Source organism: Cucurbita maxima, unplaced genomic scaffold (genome assembly GCF_002738345.1).
Source record: "Cucurbita maxima cultivar Rimu unplaced genomic scaffold, Cmax_1.0 Cma_Scf00009, whole genome shotgun sequence".
In the NCBI taxonomy this organism is placed as follows: domain Eukaryota; kingdom Viridiplantae; phylum Streptophyta; class Magnoliopsida; order Cucurbitales; family Cucurbitaceae; genus Cucurbita; species Cucurbita maxima.
The window spans coordinates 1,262,277-1,290,110 of record NW_019272025.1 but is presented as its reverse complement, the minus strand read 5'-3'; the positions used below and the strand labels follow the sequence as shown (position 1 = coordinate 1,290,110).

At 35.9% G+C, this 27,834-nt stretch overlaps 3 protein-coding genes across 4 annotated transcripts in view; 2 read left to right on the top strand and 1 right to left on the bottom strand.

Annotated features, from left to right (window-relative positions):
• LOC111483613 (U-box domain-containing protein 4-like) overlaps positions 1-27,834 on the top strand; it is a 261,990-nt gene that overhangs the window by 57,957 nt on the left and 176,199 nt on the right. The window lies entirely within an intron of this gene.
• LOC111483621 (cytochrome P450 81E8-like) lies at positions 5,235-23,055 on the bottom strand. Of its 2 annotated transcripts, none has more exons than XM_023129839.1 (2): positions 21,481-23,055; positions 5,235-5,251 (listed from the first exon to the last, which is right to left on the bottom strand). In XM_023129839.1, the coding sequence occupies exon 1, from the start codon at positions 23,020-23,022 to the stop codon at positions 21,523-21,525; it is 1,500 nt and encodes a 499-aa protein (XP_022985607.1). In that variant the 5' UTR covers positions 23,023-23,055; the 3' UTR covers positions 5,235-5,251; positions 21,481-21,522. The 2 variants fall into 2 exon arrangements, with proteins under 2 accessions (XP_022985607.1, XP_022985608.1); XM_023129840.1 differs by lacking the exon at positions 5,235-5,251 and adding an exon at positions 5,530-5,541 and having other exon boundaries at positions 21,483-23,055.
• On the top strand, positions 14,351-15,294 carry LOC111483624. Its single transcript, XM_023129844.1, has 3 exons — positions 14,351-14,685; positions 14,775-14,873; positions 14,966-15,294. The coding sequence occupies exons 1-3, from the start codon at positions 14,440-14,442 to the stop codon at positions 15,167-15,169; spliced, it is 549 nt and encodes a 182-aa protein (XP_022985612.1). The 5' UTR covers positions 14,351-14,439; the 3' UTR covers positions 15,170-15,294.

The following is a 27,834-nucleotide window of genomic DNA, read 5'->3' as shown; positions in this document are numbered from 1 at the left end:
ACCTCTACTTCACTACTCCACAGGAGAGCCCTCCAGGCCAACTCCAATGCCCATGAATTCAAATTGAAACCAAAGGACGGTGGTGGTGGTAGCAAGGGCGATGGTGGCGGTTTCGACATGTCGAATCAGCGAGTGTTCACGTTGGCGTCAGGACCCAGCAGGAGAGGAGATGGGCACAAGTGAAGATGGGAATTGTGGGATTTGGTTTGATCTGTAAGAAAGAGTACGCTTTTCAGAGATTGTACAAAAATTCTTTTCACAGATTATAAGTTACTCTCATCATATTGTGTTACTTGGATTTCAGCCGATTGTTCTGTTATTTCTTGTTCCAATGCTTCATATAATGAGTTTAGTAGAATCTTAATATATATCTCTAAAGTTGTAATTTTTTGTGTTTTTTAAAAAATATAAATTTAAATTGAAAGTTAGAAAATTAAATTATAGATTTGAAACTTCAACTAATTTTAAAAATATTGAATACGATAAAACTCTTATTATTGTTGAATCCATTAAACTTTTTTTTAATATAATATAAAAAATAGAAGATTTTATTATTATTATTATTATTATTATTATTATTATTATAAAAAAAAAAAAAAACTAATAGCCAAACAAGAATGGAATCCTCTCATTAAACAACTCCCCTATATTTTGGTTAGCTAAAAGTTTGAAAAGACTAAAATTCAAATCTTTATTCTATGGAAAAAAAAAAGTGTTAGATTTAACCAAATTTTGCTAGTCAAGCTAAATATTCTTTAAATAGTGTTTTTAAGTTAAATATTCTTTAAAAGTCTCATGTGTCTCATCAGTTAAATATTCTTTATATTTTTCCTACGGTATAGTTATTTTTCTTAGTTCTTGCTTAAGGAAGACTACTAGCACAGATTCTTTAATACATTCTTTTCGTTCTTATTTTAATTTTTATTTGGTTAATTAATTAGGGAAAAGACATATTTTAAGATTACTTTAAAGGAGAGAATAGGAATTTTGTTTAGTAAAGATGTTTTCCATTTGTATTCTTTTTCACAAATATTTTGGTTTAAAAAATTATTTTAGTTAATGATTAAAAAGTTTTGTATGATAAAAATTGAAAGAGTCGTGTGATTTGTCCGTACACAAAAGACTATCGAACTCACAGGCATTCATGTTTTGAGAACAAAGGGTAGCGACATGAAAATTCTCCCAATAAAAACAAATTTTTGGCAATTGAGAATCAATGCCGACAAAAATGACACTTTTATTTGGATGAATATGTTTTGCATCGACAGAGATGAATTCTAATCAATATAGAAAGTGTGTTAGGATGAAGAAGTTTGGTCGAGAATAATCCTGGTACACCATGTCCTATCACTTGGTCGCAAATCAAAGGCCAAGAAAATGATCATTTTGCTGATTCATATTTTTCTAGTTCAGATCAGGGCGTTCTAGTTTTGACGGCATATGGAGTGCGTTGAATAAGTTTGGCCCTTTCTAGGCATGTTTTCAACTCCTTATAACATCCTTCAAGTTTATAGTTGTAAGGTTTTAGAAGCACGGGATACACGTTTAGCGTCGCAGCTATATTGAGATGAGAGTAGGTTGTGACTACACATGCAAACCAACGTAGTGCCCATCCAACCATGTGAGGTCGAATCAGGCAGGTGTCATGATGTGATAAAAAAAGACTGCATAATTCAAGATGCTAGGAAGAGTGTGTGTGATAGTCAAGGTGATGTATAAGTAAGATTAGAGGCAACGGGTTGTCATGATAGTCAAAGATAGGTTCGAAGAGGGTCAGGTAGGGTCTCGGACAATACCTCAAAAGTTGGGTTATGACTTGAGTTTTGACATGTTACTATAGATTAAGTCCATCGATATAAAAGACGAAGACTCGCTATATTTGATGTCAAACAGACATCTGATAGACACTCTATAAAACTATATGACCGCTCGCTAAATCATATCTGTTGGATGATCAAAGTTCCATATGGGCTAATTTAGGGAATAATCATGAGTTTATAATCAAGAATACTCTCTTCTTTGGAATGAGGCATTTTAGGGAAGCTCAAAGTAAAGTCATGAGAGCTTATGCTCAAAGTGGACAATATCATACCATTGTGGGGAGCCATGATTTCTAACTTAATTGGTAAATCCTCAAATATGGAACAAACGACTCCAAAAGAAAAGGAGTCAAGTCTCCTCGAAGGCAGTAAAAAAATGACTAAGGCGCACTTTGTTCGAGGGGGTGTACTAATTAGTAAGTTTAAAGTATTTATGCATAATTAAGCATAACTAGTTTAAATTATTACGAGTAAATTTAAATTATTTAATACACTTCCTGATGCATAATTAAGCATAACTAGTTTAAATTATTACGAGTAAATTTAAATTATTTAATACACTTCCTGACCGCTCAAGATTGACATTTTGGTTGATTTAGCTTGAGTCTGATACGCTCGGACCATTTTCTCTAGTTTCAATACTTCAATAGTTTAAATTTTTGGAGTCAAGTTTAAAGTATTTATGCATAATTAAGCATAACTAGTTTAAATTATTACGAGTAAATTTAAATTATTTTATGCAAAATTTAACTTAGTTAGTTTAAATTATTTGACGTTAAACTAGGTGAGAGTAAATTTAAATTATTTTATACAAAATTAGGTTTGGTTAGTTTAAATTATTTGATGCAAAATGAGGTGAGAGTAAGTTTAAATTATATTATGCAAAATTAGGTAAGTCAATTCCTTTAGTAGAATTTTAATGGATGATTGTTCGACTCCTTAGGTAGAATTAAATTTCATAGACCTTAAGTTAGCATCAAAGAGTTCGTAGTAGTTCAGCCTATGTCAATCAAGTAAGTGGTCTTACTATCAACTCGGTCAAAAAACTTGTTTTATGTATAACAACATATGTCCAGTGACCCTTGCACGTGTCATTTATACACTTTATATTATATGATGGTATGACTATGTTATATGATGTTATACCATGGTGTGACATGATGATGTTGTATGATGATGATGATGCATGTTAACTTAGCGATGTAAGATGTATGATAATGAGATGACTTAATATGACGTTATTTCATATTAAGACAATGTACATGTATTAAATGCTAAATGTATGATAATGAGATGACTTAATATGACGTTATTTCATATTAAGACAATGTGCATGTATTAAATGCTATGGATGCATTATGACGATGATTTTACTAAGACACAAATTTAGTTAATGTTAATGACAATGAGCGTATGAAGATCAAGGCATGCATGTTACTTAGAGTCATATGTGAATGATATATACAGTTGTGACATAAACATGATTTAAAGATGAAAACTATAGGGACCTTATGCATTTTGTGTGTACATATACGTCGGGTTACTTTCCCATTTATGATGACGAGTACGGACGTGTACACTACGATGATGATGATGATGTTCATGCCTCACATGACACTCAGGAGTCTACTGACCTCCAAACGTCGCTACGAACATCTAGCTTGACTGTCCAGGAGGGTGCGAACTGCCTAGGGATCCACACTTGCACGAGTGGGTCGTGTGTAGCAAAGTACTATACATCCAATTGTGAACGGACTGGAGGACACCTCTATGATGGTTTTAATGATATGTCCCTAGATCATAAGTTGCATGTGTTTGCATTCTCTGCCCCCAAGAGTGGGGTCACTTATGGAGTATTTCTTAAAATACACAAGTGGTGTGTCGCTTCTATTTTAGGTCAAGGCAAGACACTCTTGTACGGCTGACGACGACATCGCAAATAGAGAACATGGCATATTTTTTTAATCTTAGGCTAAAGTGTTTTTACTTTTAATGTTTTACTTGTTTTATTTAGTATTTTCTTATATTGTTTTAAATATCCTTTTGAACATAAAAGTCCACGACAATGTTTTATGACGAAATTTTAAAGGTTTAATTCCGCATAAGATTATAGATTATTGTAATAGCCCAAAATAAATAAATAAATAAATAAATAGAATCATAAATAAAGAAATAAACATATAATAATAATAAATACATAAATAAATAAAATTCTCTGCTTCTCTCCACTAACCTCTTATCCCTTCCCATAATTATCTCTCCTCAACAAGCAGATCCACCAAAAGAAACAAAAAACAACAATTGTCAGATTTATTTGAGAAAAAAAAAATGAGAATGGCCTTTACCCATTGACATTCTCGGTAGATTTACATGAAGATAGATCTGATCAAGGTATATATTAGATGCTCGTTTTCTTTTATCCTATTTCTTTTTTAGAAATCACAGCCAACTATAGTTAGATATTCATTAAATTATTACAATGGTTTACTTTTGAGTTAAAAACTAAATGTCAATCATTTATACGAATTGTAGTAAATCACGTCACATTAGTAATATTAGATTAAATTAATATCAGTAGCCAAAGGAATAGATTATAAATAGAATGACCAAGAAAATTTGTGAACAGTAAACAAACACTGAGATAAGCAAAGATTTGGAAACAATACATGTAAATACGGATTAAAAAAAGGAAGATTCATGATTTTAAAACCAAAAACTAAAGAGAGAAAAGTAAATACAGAGAGTAGTAAAATGCAAAATAACTTGAAATAACTCTATCTACCATTTGTTATACAACCATAACTATTGAAAATAAGATTTTTAATAAAAATATAATTAAAGATATATAATATTTCAAGACTTTTAACGTTGGACCCATGTAAATTAGAGAAATAATTTTATAAAGTTTAAACTTGAAACTGTTGTCATGGGCTCAGATAGGTTGACTTTGATTTCAAATGACTGAATCAAACTTTCATAAAAGATATATTTGTGACAACGACTTAAGCTAACCAGGTAAGTGACCTTACTATTGACATGGTAATAGTTGATGTTGACACGTGCCTGTGGTTCTGTAGGTGTCATATATACTGATATGTGTGAATTATCTGTGAATCGGTATGCTTATATTATGTTTATGTTATGTTATAATATGTGAATTGTGTGATAATAATTATGGTATGATGTGTTCAAGGATATGTTTGAGATAAGATACGAGAAGGATGCACAAAACGAAATGTAATGATAGGAGTAAGATACGTTCATGAAACGTTAGAGTTAGGTTACATACCGGAGTTAATGAAAGATTATGGTTAGGATATGGGTAGAAAGGGATAGATTTGTGATAGATTGATAGAACGATAGCGTTAGGATACGTTCCTATGATGATATGACTAAGGTACGTTAACGTAACGATATGACTGTGATAGGTATAAGAACATTAAGGCTATGATAAGTTAGAGAACGATATGACCACAAAGTGTTTACGATATTATATGTTTATGATACGATATATTGTGATGTGATATGCTATTTTTAGATTGTTTTGTGTGATCATTGAGGTAATTGTTGTATGAATTGTACGATATGAAACGACAGTTAAAAGCATGGAGCGTTATGTTATGTTTTCTAAATTGTATGCATACAACATGTTATGAATGACATGATATCACGATAAATGAAATGAAATGTAACCCCGTTAGGATTATGTATGATACGTAGACTGAAAAATGAGAAATGACATGTTAAGCATGAAAGATGATAGCAGGGTTATATTCATTAATGATAAAGTATAAATGTTGGAGACCTCATGCATTATGTGTGCTCATGCATTTAGAGGGATTCCCCTATTCCATCACGAGGGTACGGACGCGTACATCCAATGGCAGGACAACGATCGTTATGTTTTGCATAGCGCTACCATGACGGTTACTAGTTCTAATGGGTGTCCGGCCTAGGGAGCGTCCCAATATATGCTCGCCCGACAAGTAAGGTGGCCCAGCGGTGTGCGAACTAACTGGTGAGCCCATACCCGCACGTATGGGTTGTGTGTAGAGTATATGTTACACGTCCAAATTACTCGTTAGGGCAATACCGTAGGAAAAGAGATTGAAAGGGTAGGTCCCGTCATTGCATTCACATGTTCTTGCATTTAACCCCAATAGTAGGGTCACTTACTGAATATTTCTTTAAATACTCAAGCCAGTGCTACTACATTTATTTTTCAGGTTAGGTCAACGCATTTCTGTACGACTGGTGACGACATCGCAACTCGAGACCATGACACATGCATAGGATAGTGGTATTTATTTTCTTACACTTAGGTTAGAAGTTTTTAACTTCTTATTTATTTTATTTAGTCTTGTTTTAAATATGTTTTCAAAACACGTAAGTCCATGGCTGTGTTTTAAGGTAAAGGTTATGTTTTATGGAATGTAAATGAACTCTTTCGCATTCAATGTTTATGGTATGTATACAATAGTGACCTTAAATTAAGTAGAAAATTTCGGGTCGTTACAGTTATGATAATGGTAACGACTTTAGGTTAGTAGAAATTTAAGATTGTTACAAAAACATTATCAGCCTCTTCTATAAATACTTTTCTACCCTACGAAGGTTTTCATTCCAAGAAATTCTAAGTGGAGTATTGTAATATTTTATAGAGTATCTTGTAATCTCTTCTTGATCTTTTGTGCACCAGTTTCGAGGATAATAGGTTTGTCATTACCCTTCAAGGTTATGGTACTATGCCGTCGTGGATTGTTTGTGGAGAAATGTAGAAAGAAGCCTTGTGAGTGTCAATTTTGGTAGAAAGAAGAATTGCACCAACCTTGAATCGGTTTAGTTTAGCGCATGCCTTGGTCTTATTCAACAAGCACACGGCTAGCGGTTCAGTTAGTGAGCGATCAATGATCAACTAACTAGGTCAATGGGCAGCCAATTCAATCAGGTCAACGGTTCGGATCATTTAAATAAGCTTGACTCAAGTTTTCATCTTAATTCTATTTTGAGGTATGTTTACACTTGTTCTTTAAGCTGAAGTGCCTATAATGGTGGTGTCCAATTCATTGGCGTAGGATGCTCAGATATTCAAGCCGACGGGTGAGAAAGATGACGGGTGTGTAAATAATCAAGCCCTTTTGCTGCATAGATACAGATTTCAAACCTTTCTTCCATGATAATACAAGACGATCTTTGGTCTTTGAAGTGTATAAGTACTGTTGTAAAGTCCCCCTCCATGTATTCGTAAACCAAGATCATCCCTTGGTTTTGTTGGCTATACCTATAATGATTTCAACTTAGTTTCAAAACTTTTAAAAACTTTTAAAAAGCAGTTGAAATTTAAACTCAAATATTGATTGGAGGCGGTTTAACATATACCCATATAAGGAAACCAGATGAAGATGCCGAATTTAACATTCCCAAGTTGACTTCGCTTCACAGCCACCTTCTTGTCGCCAATATGTGCCAACATAAACCTTCCCAACTCCTCCAATACCGATAATTTATGAGTTAACAAATTTTACTTAGCAAAACAAGTTATTAACGTAGAGCAATTTTTTTAAGATAATTATTTAGTAGTTATTGATTTGATCGATTAAGAAGATTTAACAGTTGTTTATTTAAAAGTTTAAGAGATCAATCACTAAGATTTGTCAATAATGGCTTAATTTTAGGAGAAAGTTTATGAACTTGACGAACAAGTTTAGGAGATCGGTCTCCATGGTAAATACCCATGAGATTATGTTATTACTACGACAAAAAAAGAAATAATAAAGCATAAGTCTTAATGTTCTTCTATTCAAAATTTCTCTCCCCTCAAGTTTATTTGTTTCAACATATTTGGATCGTGAGTAATTTTTCAATATTTGGTATAGAGTTAGTGTTAGAAGAATTTGATTAGGTCAAGATAGTTAGAGTATTTTTGAATCTAAATATTTTTTAGATTTGTTTACAAGATGTCTGGTTAGTTTCTGTTTATATTTGTGAGACCAAGTTCAGTATTCAATAATATCATCACTTCAATCTTTAATGGTTTATGTTTCTGGCTTAGTTATGTCAAAACCTAACAATTAGTATCAGAGTCGCAATTTTTGAGTGACAAATAGAGAGTATGAGTGAAGACAAAACTTTAGGAAGATCCCTCACTTTGATGGTCACTATGATCATTGGAGTGAGTTGATGGAAAATTTGCTCAGAGCAAAGGGTCTATGGAGTGTGGTGGAGATTGGTTTCTCAGAACCAGAGGAAGGAACAATGCTGACTGAGGAACAAAAGGGCCACCTTGATGATGCTAGACTCAAAGATTATCAAGTAAAGCATTACCTCTTCCAAACAATTGATCGTACTGTCTTTGAACAAATCTTGGATCCTCGCACAGCCAAGATTGTTTGGGACTCAATGAAGCGAAAATTTGGCGGAAACCAAAAACGGAAGAAATCTCTTCTTAATGCATTAAGGAGAGAATTTGAGATCCTAGAGATGAAGAATGATGAAAGTATCCCAGATTATTTTGCAAGAGCGATGATAATCTCCAACAAGATGAGAAGCAATGAAGAAGATATGCCGGACAAGAAAATTGTGGAAAAAATTATGTGTACCCTAACTAAAAAATTTACTTATGTTGTAGTAGTATTCATTGAGGAATCCAAAGATACTGATAACATGTCCATTGATGAATTATAAAGTTCATTAGTGGTGCATGAACAAAAATTTCGAAGATCCAGCATTAATGGAGAGGAGCAAGTTCTAAAAGTTGAAGGACAAATAAAAATAAGTAACAGAAGAAGAAGAACTTACATGGGTAGAGGATGGGGAAGAGGAAGATCAACTTTCAACAAATCAACTGTTGAATGTTTTAGGTGTCATGACTTAGGTCATTTTCAATATGAATGTCTAAAGATGAATAAGGAATTGAATTATGCAGAGCTGGAAGAAGAGGATGAAATGTTGTTAATGGCTCATATGGAAGGACATGAAACAAAAAGAAGTGATGCTTGGTTCTTAGATTCTAGTTGCTCAAAACATATGTGTGCAAATGAAGGTATGTTTTCAAGCTTAGACAAGACATTTTCCCACATTGTCAAACTTGGAAATAATACAAGTATAAAAGTTATGGGAAAGGGTGCAATGAAATTAACTTTGCATTGGGTTCGTTTCACTATTAGTAATGTGTATTGGGTACCTAAACTCAAAAATAATTTCTTGAGCATTGGACCACTACAAGAAAAAGGAGTAGCAGTACTATTTAAAGATGGTGTATGTAGCCTTTATCATCCACAAAAAGGAAAAACAGCAAGTCAATTATGAATGTAAATCGGCAAGTTATTTTGGATATTGAACCATCTACCACAACAAATGAAGAAAGATGCCTCCAAGTTTCAAATACGGATCAGTCAACACTTTGGCAACATCGATATGGTCATCTCGGCTACAAAGGCTTGTGCACCTTGAAACACAAAAACATGGTGAAAGGCCTGCCGCAAATTGGAGCTCCAAACACCTGTGAGGCAAATATGAAAGGCAAGCAACATCGGACTCCATTTCCGAAAATGGGTAAATGGAAAGCAACGGAAAAATTAGATTGGGGAAAACAATGAAATTGATAAGAACACAACCGAAGGAGGAGGAATCACAGAGAAAACGACTGAATCGGTTGCTGAAACAATTGAACCAGTTGCTAAAAACAAAGAAAGGAAAATCACGGAAGAAACGACTGAATCGGTTGCTAAAACAATTGAACCAGTTGCTGAAAACAATTTTCCAGTGACTGTTGCACCAGATTTGACAATAAGGGAAGGGAGAAATCGACATCCACCTGTATGGTTAGCAGATTCCGATGAAGGCTATGAGAAAAAGGGAAGTGAGGAGCTGGTGTACAAACTCCAAAAGACTCTCTATGGATTAAAACAAGCACCTAGAGCCTGGTTTAGTTAGAATCCTACTTCATCAAGGAAGGATTCAAAAGCAGTTCTAGTGAACAAACACTCTTCATCAAGAGGAAGGGAGGTAAAATTCTTATTGTAAGCATTTATGTTGATGATCTTTTATTTACTGGAGATGATGAAGAATTATGAGAGGAGTTTAAACATTTCATGAAGAAAGAGTTTGATATGACTGACTTAGGTCAGATGAGATTTTTTCTTGGAATAGAGAAAATTGGCCAAGATGAAAATTGTGCAAAAGTAGATGTAACTTTATATAAACAAATAGTGGGAAGTCTGATGTATCTCATAGATACTCGTCTTGATCTCATGTTTGTTGTAAGTTTAATTAGTTGTTTTATAGCATGTCCAACACAACAACACTTTGTAGCAGCTAAAAGGGTTTTAAGGTGCTTGAAAGGTACGATAGATTATGGTGTATTTTATAGAAAGGGAGGAGTTAGTGATTTAAATGAATTTACTGATAGTGACTATGCTGGAGACATGGAAGATAGCAAGAGTACTTCAGGTTATGTGTTTATGATGAGTGAAGGAGCAGTAGCTTAATCTTCTCGTAAGCAACCTATAGTCACCTTATCAACCACAAAAGCTGAGTTTGTTGCTGCTAGTGCCTGTGCATGTCAAGTTGTTTGGATGAGAAGGATGCTCAAAGAGACAGGTCACTCTCAAATAGAAGAAACAAAGTCAATGTGTGATAATACTTCAACTATTAAGCTATCCAAAAATCCAGTTCTACATGGACGTTCCAAACACATGAGAGTAAGATTTCACTTTCTTAAAAATCTTACAAAAGAAGGAACTGTTAATTTATTATTTTGTGGTACCCGAAATCAACTTGCTGATTTGTTGACAAAGCCTCTAAAATTAGAAGCATTTTGGAAGTTGGGTGAAGAACTTGAAGAGTTTTTCTAACTTAAACTAATTCTTAACGAGGAAGAATAAGTTAAGGGAGAGATTGTTAGAAGAATTTGATTAGATCAAAATAGTTAGTATTTTTAGGGATCTATATAAATATTTTTCAGATTTGTTTCAAGATTTGTGTAGTTTCTGGATATTTGTAAGGCTATAAAAGCAAGTTCAGTATTTAATAATATATCACTTTAAACTTCAATGGTTTAGGTTTCTGGCTTAGTTATGTCAAAACCTAACCGTTAGGATGTCAAAACAAATGTCATCACCACGCGAAGTTGTCAGAGGAGATGTGACAACGATAAGGAGCGGGAGGGAGGGGAGTACCCATTACTCACGAAGAGTAATTATGCAGCATGGTCGATAAAAATGTGTGTTAACTTACAAGCACAGGGCGTATAGGACGCCATCGAACATGGTGGCGTTGAGGAGCGTTAGGTTAGGATGGCTCTTCCCGCCATCTACCAAGTAGTCTCGGAGGATGTTCTTCTCATGTTGCCAGAGAAGGACTTGACAAAAGTAGCGTGAGAGACGCTGCAAACAATGCATGTGGATGTGGGACGTGTCAAGGAATCAAAGGTGCAGACCTTGAAGAGTGAGTTTGAGGCTATCCACATGAAGGACGGTGAGTCAATAGACGAATTTACCATGAAGTTGACGACGATTGCCAGTGGCATTTGTACATTAGGCGAGGTGGTGGAGGAGATCTCCATCGCCAAGAAGTTCTTTCGAGCTGTTCCCCCAAGATTCATGCAGATTGTTACCTCCATTCAGTAGTTCGGCGACCTCAAGAACATGTTGATTGAGGAGATCGTTGGTCGTCTTAAGGTCCATAAGGAGAGACTTTGTGGCTACAAAGACAAAGAGGAGAAATACCTCTTACTCACACATGAGGACTGGCTCGCACGGATGAAAAATAAAGATGCAGAAGACTCTTCCTTTTCAGGTATGAGTGAACGTGGCAGCATAACAAAGAAAAAAGAGGTCGTGGACATAGCTACGGACTTGGTGGCAGAGGAGGTCATGACAATACCTCACAAACCCATGAAAATGTTAACCCTCGTAAGGACAAGAGTATGATCAAGTGTTACTCTTGTAGAAAATATGGGCATTATGCTACAGAGTGCCGCAACAAGAAGTGCGATGAGGAGACAAACCTCATGTTCTCTGAAGATGAAGAGCCCACATTGATGTTGGTCGAGGAAATGCCCAACCTATTGATCCTCAATGAAGAGAAGGTTATGGCGAACCCCTTCACAGACGTAGAAAGACTGCGGTATCTAAACAACGGATTGAGCATCCAGATGACCAGAGATCGAGCAAAGTTCAAGGAGCTTGAAGAAAAGTTCATTGGAAACGTGAAGCTTTGCGACGGATCAATTGTACCGATCCAAGGTAAAGGATCTATCTAGTTCCAGTGCAAGAAATGTGATAAACATTTATTGACCTAGGTGTATTACATCTCGAGTTTGAAAAACAATACTATTAGCCTTGGTCAAATGACAGAAGAAGGTAGCAAAGTGGAGATAGTCGAATGAGGAACAAATAGAGATAGTCAACCCGTTCCTCAGGGTATATGACTGAAACGCAGCCCTGCTTAATTTTAGGAGAAAGTTTAGGAACTTGAGAAGGAAGCTTAGGAGATTGGTTGTGCAATCTCCCCCGTAAATACTATGTGTATTTTTACAACAAAAAAAAATTAATAAATCTTAAGTGATTAAGATTCTTCTATCTAAAAGCTTTCTCCCTCAAATTGTTCTTTTGCTTCCGTCATTTATTTCTGCAGATTTCATGGCAATTTCCAACTTCATGGCAATTTCCAACATTGTTATCATCAAAATCATTAATTGCAATTCAACAAACGTGATATTCAGTTCAAGGTTCAAATTAGGAGCAAGATCTACCATGGACTTAATCTTCTCCAATAGGTCACTTTGAGGAACCCAATTATCACAGCTACTATGATCATCTTTTGATTCTATTTCTCCTCTTCCAAGTTCAAATCGTCGGGACCCTCCAATAGATAGGAAACAAAATGGCTTGTTCAGTTTTGTCCCCAATGAAGTAATCAATATGGAAAGGTGTTAGGTTGTTGGTTCTGGATATAACTCCAATCAAAATATGTCAAAACAAATAAAAGAAGCAAAATGAACAACTTGAAAAAAGAATCGTTATAGACTTAGTAGAATAAGTTGCTAGCTTATCGAACTAGAATTTTTAGTACTTACCAAATTGTGAACCAAGTTTAGTGTTTTAACGAGAAAGATTGAATGCAACTATACCAAGCTTGTGAAACTTGTTTACACCTCTTCTTCTTTTCACATAACCCAAAGATTGTTCACAAATATCTCTTCCTTCCAGCATCCATTTAGAATAAAACAGATTTTATGTATTTGTCATATGGGCAAATGTGTCCTCATAATCCACTCCAATACACCTGTTTCTAGTTTTTCCACTTCCAAAAGTTTGATAGATCTGATTTTAGTTTCTAGAAGATGAAAATTGAAAATTGTCTATACCAAAAAGATTTTCATAAATTATAACCATGTCGAATCTGTGCGCTATTTAATATGTACACAAAAAATCGGTTATGAACATAGTATATTTAATGCATAAATTGTTCAATCTGCCTATGCCTAGAAGTGGATCTATTTTGATTCATATAAGAATTATAAAATTAATTTTGAATATGAAATTAAAACATTGATTTTGATGTCATCTTTATCTAAGTCTTGAGAAACGGTTGTTGTCGCAATAAGTAGTTCTCAGGAATCTGAGAAATTGAAATTTGATGAAATCTGAGACGTGCTCTTAGCAAAATTATTCGCAAATGGAAAATTGGAGATTTATCGAACAATGATCTCAATGTTAACCAAAAAGTGGGAAGTAAATTCGCTCAAACAAACATGATTAGTCCAAATCAAAGAATTGGAAATACAAATCTCCAAACGGACCAAATGTAGCATGTTGGAATTACAGAGAAAAGTGTCACCGTTGGAGAGATACAAGGATGCTCTAATCCTTAGTGTAGACATCGTGATTGAATTTAGGATTTTTATTTGGGTGCATCTTTTCATTCATCCCATATAAGAAACTTTACTAAAATTTTCGTAAATGTGTATATTGTCAACAACAAAGCCTTAGAAATTGAAGGAATTAAGGATGCTACCTACAAACTTCAATAAAAAATCAATGGTCATTGAAAGATGTCAAATGTATTCATAATCTTAAGAAGAATCAAATTTCTATTGTTCAATTTGTAGAAGATTGTGAATGGTGGTACGGTGATAGCATGTGACACAAAATTTGGAACCTTATGCGCCACGATATAAACATTAGCCACAATTAGTAGGTTTTTGGGTATCTTTGACTAAATGGGCTATAAGATGTCAGTACTCCTACTTCATATTGGGGTTGTTGTCACAGTACAATTGAAGGCACTAAGAGATTTTCAATTACATAGAACTCTTTAATATTAAAAAGTTATTATTGATCTGTTTGATTAATATTCATCTTCAATTTGAGTTATTTAGAATTTAGAATTAATCTTCATAGATTTGATTTTCGGTCAAAAATTGTTTTGATTACTTTATAAGTCACATAAATTGATTAGTAAATCAGTAACTTGATAAATATTAATAAAATTCCAAGAATTTGATTTGGCCTTTTCTTCACTATATAATATTTAAACCACCGCCAAAACCTACAAATCAACGACAAAAACAACAGATCAAGAAACTATCAAACAAAAGGAGGCCAGAACCGCCATGGCGGCACGGCGGTGCACAGCGAGCAAGCCGAGCCGCAGCGACGTCGTGTTGGACCACGAGGAGCAGATGCGAATCACCGATCAGATCAGAGCCCAGTTCGATTCCATCGCTCCCAAGCGGCCGATGAAACCGAGCCGAAGCGAATCTGAATCCGATTCCTCGACGCAAAACGCATCTGGAAGCACCGCAGAAGAGGCTATTCCCGAGCTCCATAAGCTCCGAAATCTCCAGACCCAATCTCATGTATTCATCGATTCTTTACATTAATCTTTTTCCTCTGTAAATTTGGGAGAATATTGATCTGGGTATGAAATTTTGAGGAATGTTCACAGGTCTTAGCCTTGGGAGTTGGGGATTCGTTGGTGCAGGAGGAGTATGTGGAGACGGCGTATTACAAGGAGTTGGATTCGATTGAAAAGCGGCATCATAAGGTTAACCTTCCTTGGTTGTTTGTTTGTTTGTTTTGAGTTTAAATTACAAAAAGAACTCTCTGATTTTGGTGATGAAATTTGGGAGGGAGCAGACGGGGAGTGGGTTCATACAAGTGGGTAAGGAAGGAGGAGGAAATGTTGTTCATACTCAGTTTATTGATGCTGCAACTGGTGGGAGGGTTCATCTTCATGGCGGCTACAAAGGCAATCCTGCAACGAATGACTGGCTCCCAACTTTTGATGATCATGATTTGATCTTCAAATCCCAGAAGCCCAATCGAAGCGAAGGTTGTTAGCGAGTCTGTATGCTCTGAACATATAAATTAGGATTTGAAAACTGTATTTCGAATTCGATTTCGAGCTTTGATTTGATGATCGGGAATAAAAGGTAGCCACAGTTTGGTTGTTTTGCTGTTCTGAACTGAACTACTGGATTCCATATAGTTGAGTTTGCAAATTTGAAGGGTCGCAATTGCATTGTGATTTGAATAACTTCACCGTCAAGATGGATCATATCGAGCTTGAATGATTTTACATGCAACCTAAACTACATATAATTGCAAATAAACTTAGCTGCTGACACATATTTTCAAGTCTGCTTACAATACAACATATGAAACTATTGGAAATCAAAATGAAACTATTAAAGCATTCCAATAGTTATAACATCCCTACTTAATTTCAATAGTGGTAACATTCATACTTATGACTATAATTTCAATAGGGGTAACATTCATATTTAATGACTATAATTAATCATGATGTAATTGTAACCTAAACTAAATTAAAAGTCTTAAAATACATTAACGAAATACAATAACTCTAAATTATTCTAAATTGTAATCCACCCAAAATTCAAAACATGAAACTTCATTCTTCTTCCATTCATGCGGCATGAATTGAAATATCTTTTGATAATTTCAACAATATTTTCTTCCCATCTTCTTCATTGAAGCATATTATATGATTGATTTTCTTCAATGCTTGTGAGGTCTTTTTTTTTCTTTTACCTTTCTTATGTAGCATGGAAAATCTAGACGACAATACTGATATTACTGATGCACGATTGAGAGAAACACAACAACGAACCATGGAAAGACTAATTCGAGGAATAGAAGAGTTGACTGATCGAATAGGAAGATTAGAGATTCAAAATCAAGCTCGATAGAGGATTCCACTACCTACGCCCTCAACCGATACATATGAGGGCGACAATACTGATCACCACGAGGATAATCCACATGCGGCTGGTCATGGCTTGATGCGAGGGAGAGACCATGGAAGAAGGTATCATAATTTACAACAACGAGTTCCTTATGATGATAGAATTGATCGTAACGTGGGAGCATCAAATTAAAACTTCCCAAGTTTTATGGCAAAACCGATCTAGAGGAGTACATTGAATGGGAGAAAACGGTGGAGTCGGTGTTCAACTGTCATAATTTTAGTGATGAAAAGAAGGTACTGTTATGCATTTCTCAATTCAAACAATATGCTCAAATTTGGTGGGATAAATTGATGTCAAGTAGGAGAAGAAACCTTGAAGCACCAATTGATTCATGGAACGAGTTGAAAGAGTCCATGAGGAAGCATTTTGTTCCACAATATTTTCAACGAGACATGGCGCAAAAGCTTCAAGCATTGAAATAAGGACGCAAATCTGTGGAAGATTATTACAAGGAGATGGATACATTGATGGATCGACTTGATCTCGATGAGGACGTGGAGGCTCTCATGGCGCGGTTTCTTAATGGGTTAAACAGAGAGATTGCAGACAAGACTACTTTACAACCTTATTCTAATATTTAGGAGTTGTTGCACATTGCAATTAAAATCGAGAGGCAAATCCAATGACAATCAAAACGGTATTCTTCTAAAATTTTTCCCAATTCTACTTCTACATGGAAAAATGATAGTAAGAATGATTATAAGCATAGAAATCAAGAGATTAATGAGAAGTCTCAAGCTAAATTTGAGAAAGAGGAGACTTCTAGAACAGGGAAAGAAAAAGTAGAAAAGTCTAATGTTCGAAATAGAGATTTAAAGTGTTGGAGATGTTAAGGGGTAGACAATATATAGAGATTACCCAAATGCAAGAATTATGACCATCAAGGAGGGAGAAATTGTTACGGATGACGAGGCACATGATGACATGAGGAAACTGACGAGAGTGGGGAGTTTAGTGAAGAGGACCCTACACATATATCTTTGGTTACTCGACGAGCTCTAAACACCCACATTAAGGAGGACGGCCTAGACCAACGGGAGAACTTATTTCAAACTCGGTGTCTTGTTCAATCTGTACCTTGTAGTGTTGTCATTGATAGCGGTAGTTGCACCAATGTTGTGAGTTTCATTCTGATCAAAAGACTTAATTTAAAGACACAACTACATCCACGACCCTACAAGCTTCAATGGTTGAATGATCATGGGAAAGTACAGGTAACTCAACAAGCTCTTGTTTCTTTTACTATTGGAACATATGTTAATGATGTTTTATGTGATGTTGTATTCATGCATGTTGGAGATTTACTACTGGGGAGGCCTTGGCAATTTGATCGTTGGGTAATGTATGATGGGTATGCAAATCGATACTCTTTTACTCACAACGGTAGAAAAACTACTTTTATTCCATTGTCTCCAAAAGATGTATTTATTGATCATTGCAAACTTGAAAAGAAAAGGCAAGAGGCCAAAAGCAGAGGTTGAAAAAGAATCAAGTGAAAAAAAGAGCTTGAGTGAAAAGCAAGAGAATAACACTCAGCCTAGAGAAAAAAAAAGAGAGAAAAGCCAAATCAGTAAGCTTGTATGTTAGATCAAGTGAGGCTAGGAATGTTTTGCTCTCTAACCAGACTATTCTTGTACTTATGTGCAAGGGGTCTTGTTACTTTACTAACATGCTTAACCCTTGTTTTCCTAGTGATTTTGTTGTGCTTTTGCAAGAGTTTGAAGATTTATTTTCCGAGGAGATGCCTAGTAGTTTGCCACCACTTAGAGGGATTGAACACAAGATTGACTTCATTCCTTGCGCGCCCATTCCCAACCGACTAGCTTATAGGACTAATCCAAAGGAGGCTGAAGAGATACAAAGGCAAGTAAGTGAACTCCTTGCTAAAGGGTATGTACGTGAAAGTTTGAGTCCTTGTTTTGTTCCAGTTATTCTTGTACCTAAGAAAGATGGTTCTTGGCGTATGTGTGTTGATTGTAGGGCTATAAACAAGATAACTGTAAAGTATAGGCATCAATTCCCAGATTAAATGATATGCTTGATGAATTGCATGGATGTAGTCTTTTTACTAAGATTGATTTAAAATCGAGTTATCATCAATTCGCATGCATATTGAGGATGAGTGGAAAACAACTTTTAAAACCAAGTATGGTCTTTATGAATGGTTGGTTATGCCTTTTGGATTAACTAATGCACCTAGTACATTCATGAGACTAATGAACCATGTCTTACGAGAATACTTAGGTAAGTTTGTGGTTGTTTATTTTGACGATATCCTTGTTTACTCTAAATCTTTAGCTGATCATATTACCCATGTATGCAATGTTTTGACTACTTTAAGAAACGAATGTTTGCACATAAATTTAAAGAAATATAGCTTTTGCATGGAAAAAGTTAACTTTCTTGGGTTTGTAGTTTCATCTAATGGTGTTGAGGTTGATGAGGAGAAAGTGAAGGCTATAAAAGATTGGCCTACACCTAAAAATGTAAGTGAGATAAGAAGTTTTCATGGTCTTGCAAGTTTCTACCCTAAGTTCATTAAGAATTTTAGTACAATTGCTTCACCCTTGAATGAACTTGTTAAGAAAAATGTATCCTTTATATGGAAAAAAGATCAAGAACTTGTTTTTAAAACTTTGAAAGAAAAATTGAGTTCTGCTCCGTTGCTTGCATTACCTAATTTTGAGTCTACTTTTGAAATTGAATGTGATGCTAGTGGAGTAGGGATAGGTGGTGCATTAATGCAAAATCAAAGACCTTTAATGTTCTTCAGTGAGAAGTTGACTGGTGGCATCTTTGAGGTATCCAACTTATGACAAAGAGCTTTATGCTTTGGTTCATGCATTGCAAACATGACAACATTATCTTTGGCCTAAGGAGTTCATTATTTATATGGATCATGAAAGTTTAAAGCATTTGAGAGTACAAAATAAACTCAACAGACGACATGCTAAGTTGTTAGAATTTATTGAAACATTCCCTTATGTCATAAAATATAAACAAGGTAAGGAGAACATTGTTGCAGATGTTTTATCACGAAGGTATGTCCTCCTTAATACTTTGAATGCTAGCTTGTTGGGTTTTGAACACATAAAGGATTTGTATCAACATGACATGTTCTTTTGCTCCTTTTGTTGAATCTTGTGAAAAGGGACTCATTGTGGATAATTACTTGTTGTTAAATGGATTTTTGTTCCGAAAAGGCAAATTTTACATACCATCTTGTTCGATCCGTGAGCTACTTGTGAGGGAAGCTCATGGAGGTGGTTTAATGGTACACCATGGAGTTTCTAAAACTTATGATATGCTCTCTAAACATTTTTCTTTGCCTAAAATGAGACATGATGTTCATAAAGTTTGTGCTTGTTGCATAGCATGTAAACAAGTTAAATCTAGGCTTCAACCACATGGTTTATACTCCCCATTACCAGTTCCTAATGGTCCTTGGATTGATACATCAATGGATTTTGTTTTAGGTTTACCTAGGACTAGGAAAGGTTATGATAGCATCTTTGTTGTGGTTGATCGATTTAGTAAAATGACTCATTTTATTCCTTGTCACAAAACTGATGATGCAAAACATATTGCTGACTTGTTCTTTAGGGAAGTTGTACGATTACATGACGTTCCTAAAAGCATCGTTAGTGACCGTGATGTAAAATTTTTAAGCCACTTTTGGCATGTTTATAGCTTTAATCCTTTAACCTCCATTGACTTGTTACTTATACCGTCAAAAGAGTTTGTGAATTTTGATGCAAATGCCAAGGTTGAGTTTGTTCATAAACTGCACAAGCAAGTAAAATTGAGAAACAAAATTCCAAGGTTTCCACCCGAATTAATAAAGAACGTAAGATTGTCATCTTCAAGCCAGGAGATTGGGTTTGGGTACATTTCCGAAAAGAAAGATTTCCTACTTAAAGAAAATCTAAGCTTTTACCACGAGGAGATGGACATTTTCAAGTTCTTGAATGCATCAACGACAATGCTTATAAAACTGATTTCCAAGTAAGTACGGTGTTAGTGCAGCTTTTAATGTTGTTGATTTGAGTCCTTTTGATGTAACTGATGGCTTGGATTCGAGGACGAATCCTTCTCAAGAGGGGGAGAATGATATGAACCACGACCAAGGAATTTTCATACCTCAAGGTCCAATTACAAGGACGAGAGCCAAGAAGCTACAACAAACCTTATACAGTTATATTCAAGCTATGATGAGCTCATCAAAGGAAATTCTAGAAGACGTTGGAGACCTCCCTTATATGTTATGCAAAGTCGAGCTTCAAGAAAGAGATGAATTAAATGCACTTTAAGTTGCATTTAATGAACTCCGTTGAATTTATGAAACTATTCAAAGGATGACTAATAAGCACATTTTATTAATTGCATTATTTAATTATAGTTTAACTATTTGTTTGTCATATTTCAGCTAGTTTTAAATATAGGAGTTAAGGTTATAACACAACTCAGGTAGGTTACTATATTCCATCATTAACTAGCCCACCATTAATTAGCCATTTTAATTTTTAATATGGAGGTGGAGTATTTCTCGTTTACTAGCTCATTTAATTTGGGTAGTTATGTATCACATAATTAAAGTTGTAAAGGCTATATAAATCTTCTTTTCTTTGATTAAACATCAGATTTTGGAATTACGAATAGAATTTCTATTTTAGCTTTGTTGACCGCAATTTCTATTTTAGCTTTGTTGACCGCTAAAACTTTCTTTGCAAATTCTTAGGTTTAGAACTTGCATGTAAAGTCATTCAAGTGGTATTGATCAAATCTCTTGTGGAGTGATTCAAATCACGAGTTTAGAAACGAGTTTTCTTTACTCTTGATCTTGATCATCAAGGTAATCCGTTCCATACTTTCTCTTGGGTTGATTTCCATATCAACGAACATCACGATTATGCGGTACTCACTCTCAACATCAAGTGAGTCACGTTAATTTGTATTCGCTACGGTTGAGCATTAAATGGGGCACTTAGATTTTGAAAGCAAGGTTGAGAGAGATTGAAAGCAATGTTATATGGCATACCAGCAAAAGGTAGCACAACGACTAAGTAACATATAACTTTTCAGGTATGGAGAATTTGACAGCTAATAGCATCCCCTAACAACTAGTTGCATCTCTCTTCAGTATATTTTGAGACGATTTAGGTCTGGCAGACTTAAACTTAATTTCGCCGAAAGATCATACAAAATCAGGGGAGGAGTTGACAACGAGTCACACTTTTATAGTACATTTTGGGCGATTCAAGTAGAGTAGACCTATACAGATAGAAAATGAGATAATACAACATGGAATTAACTAAAGTGGTTGGCATGGGCATGGACTAGCATGCTGTGACACGAAACAGACATCTTCTACCTACTTCTACATACATCTAGAAGAAGGCGGTAAGCAAACCTTGGTGAAATTTAGTCCAAACCATTTGATAGAACTTTATCCATAATTGGGAGAGCTCTACACATGGTTTCCAGAGGCTGAACTTTTTGAATGGTGATACCTCCACCTTCAGTCATGTCTACCTTTTGATATCCAACATTCTTCCACTCATAACACTGAATCAATAGCCCCAAACTCAATCCTATTAACCTTTGCGCCATAGTTTCCCCAGGACAAGCCCTCCTTCCCATCCCAAAAGGAACTAACTTGTTCGACAGCAACTCATTCCCTGCCCCTAAGAATCTCTCAGGTCGGAAGCTCATGGGGTCATCCCACAGCTTGGGGTCTCTATGAATTGCCCAAGCATTGACCATCAACATCGTCCCACGAGGAATGTCGTAGCCTGCGACGGTGCAGTCATCGGAGGAATAGTGTGTGAGGAGCATCGGCGCTGCAGGGTGCAATCGGAAGGTCTCATAAATAATGGCTTGAAGGTAGTGGAGGTTGGCGAGATCTGATTCATCAACGAGTCGATCTCGACCGATCTTGGTATCGATCTCGGCTTTGGCTTTGGATATCACCTCCGGATTGTTGAGTAATTGAGTCATTGCCCATTCCATGGTCACAGAGGTTGAGTCAACTCCGGCACGCAACAAAACCAGAACGACCCCTTTGATGATCTCATCGGAGTAATATTCCGGCTCAGATGCCTGAAGTTCCAGAAGCCGATCAAGCAGAGTACTCTGTTTTTCTATTTCAAATCCTGTCTGATTCCGGCGATATTCAACCAATTTCTGCATAAATTTATCGGCCCTTTTCGTTAATTTGGCCAAACTCTTCTCATATTCACCAAACCCAATCCATTTCAAAATCGGCATGAAATTGATCCAATTCGACGCTCCTCCATGACGCGATATTTCATCCATAAGCTCTCTGAACTCCCTCGCCTCTGTTTCATTGGAAACCTCCTCTCCGAAGTACCGTTTTCCGGTCACAACCCTCATCACAACGTTGAAACTCAATTCTGAAAACATCGATTTCAACTCCACTTTAGCAAACGATTCGGAATGGAGTTTGACCAACAATCGCCGGATTTCATCCTTACGGATGCTGAGAGCTGCGTTGAGACGCGCCGTGGAAAAGACTTCCATAGAGGTGAGCCGACGAAGGTTTCGCCAGAGGTCGCCGTAAGGTGTGGTGGAGATGGTGGTGAAGTTGTAGCCGAGGTATTTGCCGATGAGCAAACGAGGACGGTTGGCGAAAACGACATCGTTTTTGGTGAAGCATTCTTCGGCTAGTTGGAGTGAAGAGACTATGAGGGCAAGGCGAGATCCGAATCGGAGAGTGAAAATGGGTCCGTATTTGGCGGCGATGTTGTGGAAGTTCTGGTGGATTGGTCGTTGAAGGAGGTGGAGATGGCCGATGATCGGAACAGACGGTGGGCTCGGTGGGAGATTTCGCCGGCGGGTAATGAATTGTTGCAGGAAAAGGAAAACAAGAAGGAGGAGCAGGAAAACAGAGAGAAAATCCATTAGGTTTGTTTGATGATTTCAATGGAAACATTTTCATGTTTGATTGATATTATATGCTGTGCCTTTTGCCTACATGTGGGTACCACTCCACCCCTTACCCATGCCCAAAATTATTGCTTATTTTTTTATTTTTGTAAAGACTAAACTAATAAAAAATATCCCTAAATTAAAAAAATATCAAGTTTAATTGAAGGAAAATAATTACTTAACGAGCGTGAAAGAATTTCTTTTGTAATTCCTTAAGGATTCAGAAAATACTGGATCTCCGCTGATCCCATTCCATTTGTTTTTTCTTCTTATTCGAGTGAGTCAGGAAAGACCAAACAATTTCCGGGTAGCAAACATTCTCGAGAATTTCTATGTGACTCAGTAGTTTGGTAGACTACCTTGCATGATGGATCTGTCTTGTAGTAGGGTGTTGATCATGTGAGGATTGTCTTGTATGGGGGATCCGTCCTGTAGTAGAGCATTGATCATGTGGGGTAGTTAGTGGTTATCTTACATGGGGAATCCGTCCTACGAGAGGGCCTTGATCATGTGGATACCCAGTGGAGCTGGCACGTATCAGGGATAGTGCCCCCAACCTTTGGCGACTACATGCTTGTTGTTGGATGGGCTTGTCAAATAACCTCTCGTGGATGATGAGCAGACTAGCACTCTCCATGTTGTCCCCACCTGGTATAGAGTCTATGGAGGTAGCGCCCCATCTTTGGTACCGGTTACCACTGCGTAGGTTAAGCTAGCTACTCAAGACTGTGCACAACAAGAGCAATACACCTAAAACCTAAAGAAAAAGCCTGTGTGCACCTGCTAGGTCATGAATGCAATCTGAGTTTACTTCTATAGTCACTCTTTTTCCCCTTTCTTTTTTAGGTGTTCATAAGCTGCTAGTAGAGGTGGAGGAATGTTAGAGAGTTATGCCGTCACGAAGCGTTAGTCTATTTTTTACATTTTGGAATCTTTTGTATCTTATTTTATAATTGTATTTCAAACTCATTTCCCTATTTGTAACATTTTGAACAACTGAATTTAATTTGAGGTTGTTGATGTTTTAATAACTTCTATACACTATCTCATCTAACCAAACTAAGTCATAGACATTACTAGATGGTACACAAGGGAATAGAAATTGGTCTTATCTCTTGTGATATTGTTTACGTTATTTTCGTGATTATGGTGGTGGTAAACTAGGAACTTAAAGTATCTTGACGGTTTATAACTTGAATTCTTATTTCCAAAACATTCTAAACTAGTTTATGGGGCTAACTTGTCCAATGCTCTAAATTTTCAAAAATTTCCAAGTGAATCTTAAAAGAAAAAAAAATAGGATTAGCATCAAAATTGAATAAAAAAGTATATAAAAAGAGGTCAACGTGGGAAAAACAACTTACCCAGGTGCCTATACATGCCACCAGGGGTCTTCTGTGTGCAACCACGCGCAACTATCTACGCACTCCAACCTTGTTCAGTCGCACCTAGGCGAGAGTTCAAATCCGACCGAACATGAAAAATCGTTTGTGTTTTCTTTGAATTTCCACACGCGCGAGGTCGGATGTTCGACACTCGTTGGATGTTGATTTTTGAACTCTTTTCGTCGCATGAGTGTGCGTCCCTTCAAACCCTCGCTCACATACTCCTTCGCTGATTTTTGTTAAGACTTTAAGCACGAGGACATATGTTCGAACTATTCATTCGTCTCCTTCCACGCTTTATCTATAATTTTTTACACGAAGAATGACCGTATAAGAATAGTTTAAAGACATAAGAATGGACCAAACTCCAACAACCAGAGTATTATTAATGATTTAGTTGGTATCTGTTTCGAGATAAATACAGCATATGACATCAAAGGCTGGTGAATTGATAGTGATACTACTCGACAAAGTTATAAAGGCAGCTCATTATTCACTGCATATGAGAAGTTAGATAGGTGTGATAAGCTATAAATGGAAAACGTTTCAATTGCCTCTGGTGGAAGGTAGTGGAAAATATTTCTAAAAGGGACTTAGAAAAGATATTCACGACACATGCGGAAAAGAGCTCTTGTACAAAATCATCCTCAACCGATCTTATCTAGAATCACAAATCTTAAATTTGTCTATGAAGAACAGATCTAATTGTATTAGTGTACATAATTGATTTCTTCTACATAATACTAATCGATAGGGCCTCAATCGTAACTGCTACAATATCTCGTACATTGGAACACATGGTTATGGAACCAAATCCATTAGTATGGAACATTTTCTTTTCCAAGTGAAATCCCCTAGTATATGAAAGAGTAAAAAAGTGCTTTCGTTGTCGTGGAATAAAAACCCTTCGTATTTTAATGGATGTATTTATTTTATTCGGAGCTACTAGAGCGGGATCCACTTTTTGAGGAATATAGGTCAAAGCAATAACAAAAATATTTCTAGGGAAACATTTTTCACAATTCCCGGAGAGATAGTTCACTAATAGACTAAGAGATAAGTAATTCGACTCATTCACATCTAGGTCGCAAATGTTTGGAATCCATATTAGGTAAGGAGACATTGCTTTTGCTAATTCAAATTAAAGGGTGATATAAATTCGGTCTATTTCCAACCTCATATCTAATGAAATCCACTCTTTAAACCTCAAACTAACCTAAAATAAATCCAATAGTATCACTAATACTAATAACTTTTGGTTTCAAGAGTTATATAACTTATTTCTCAAAAGACATGATTTATTTCAAATTCTATAAGCATGAGAAAGTAAAGGACTTGAAACTATGTCGAAGCTAAATGTGTCACTTACGTGTACGAGTAGTATATTTTTATCAAAAAGTGTTCGATGCATTTGTACAAGAAGTAACTTAAAGCAAGTAAGCTAGCGCATTGTTAGAAGGTAGCGTGCCCTAATATTATCCGACTGAATTTGCACAAGTTTAGCAAAAAACAGATTGAGGAACTTTGTAACCATGAATCAAATTGTAGTAAGAGATTCTTACATAAACATCAACAACACTAACACTATTTCATGGCTATAAATAAGGCTTCATCTTAAGAAAGTAGTGGAGGTCGAATCTTAAGAAAGGGAAAGTCGTTGATGAGACTATTTGGGGCACAAGCTTTTGAGCTGTTCTTGTCCATTTCCATGGAAACTCTTACGTCCTTATTGATTGTAATCTTGTGGCAAAAAAAAATTATAGGATTTCATTCTCGTACTTTAGAATTTCAAAACATAAAATGAATTAGAATTTAAGTACAGGTAGTTGTGACATGATATTAATTAGGACTCCTGTCATGATTTGATTTCTGATTTGAGTCGTGACTCATTAAAATGTGGAAAGACAAAAGACGGATGGTAAAATGGTAATTTTTTTTCTTTTTTAATACAAAAACATAAATACATTTATTAAAAATCCAAAATAAATTTAATGAGTACAAATAAATTGGGCCTAGTAAACAAAACAACTTGAAATCTTAAGTAGTTGAAAACTTCGTGTGATTCTATATGACACGTTCTCCAAATCCGCTTCCATCCTCGACCAACTACTTCTTGTCACCTGAAAAACATGAGAAAACTTGAATGAGTACAAAAACTCAGTAAATAGTTTAATTGTAGGTTTTAATCGTGCTATGATAGATGCTACAGTACTACACTCATCTCTTGTTAGGTTCTTGTTTTTGTCCTGAGAACTTAGATCCTTATGCTCTGTTCTTCATTCTTGAGTTCTTATCATGGTTTTGGCAGAAGGACTTCGGTCATAGATTTTGAGTTTTTTTACCTTTGGTTCTAATTTAAGGACCTTGGTTATGACATTTTGAGTTCTTAGTTTGAGAACTTAGATTTTGATCCTAGTTTCTTGTCATTGATCCTTGGTCTAGGTTCTTAGTTCTGGTACTCAGGTTCTTGTTTCTTGAGTGGTACCTAGCCGTCTTCATATTTTAGTGGACTTAGGACTTGTGTAGTGCTACTTTAGGGTACGGGTGTGTGGTACACTTACTTGACTTGATTCATAACCTAGGGTTGTACATATTGATTACTTAAAAATCAAAGACTACTTAAAGGTTATCTTGATTTAAGGCACCATCTTGAAGATCAAGGGCTAACCTAAAGCTCATCTTAATGTAGAGTAGCATTTTGATTACTTAAAAATTAAAGGGTTATCCCTAAAACTTAGGTTGAGGTAGTATCAAAATTCCTTGAAAATTAAGAGTTAACCTAGATCTCATTTTGATTTAGCTGGCAGCATTATTACTTAAAAATCAAGGTTTACCCTAGAGCTCATCTTGATTTAGGGCTCATTACTTGAAAACCAATAACGATCCTAAAACTTATTTATTTATGATAGCTTCTATTTTGGATAGCTTCTTTACTTGAAAATTAAGTCATCATAAAGATTATATAATATGTCAGCAGCTGCAGGAGGAAAAGGAAATTGGTACATGTGAGCTGGAGGTGTTGGAGTGTTGAAGAGTTGTAAGAGTTGGTAAGTTGGTAGTGGAAAACGATTAGGGTGTTGGTGTGGGTTTAAAAACGAAGAACAGAGGAAAAGAAAAGCACAGAAAACCGAGGAATAGGTGTGTTCGAAAATTTGGTGGTTTTGTTTGGTGATTGTTAGGTTGGTGTGTAAGCTCGAGACTAGGAGAGCGTGTGTGAAGGTTGTCAGCCATTGAAGCTCTGGGATTGGGCCTCCAAATTGCATTCTCATGGAACTCGCCTATACCAAAAACTTTCAAGTAAGTCTGCAAGTGACATGACACCGTTTGAGACTTTGTATGAAAAATAATGGAAGTCTCAAGCATACTAAGGTGGGTGAGAATAAATTGTTAAGAATAGAGG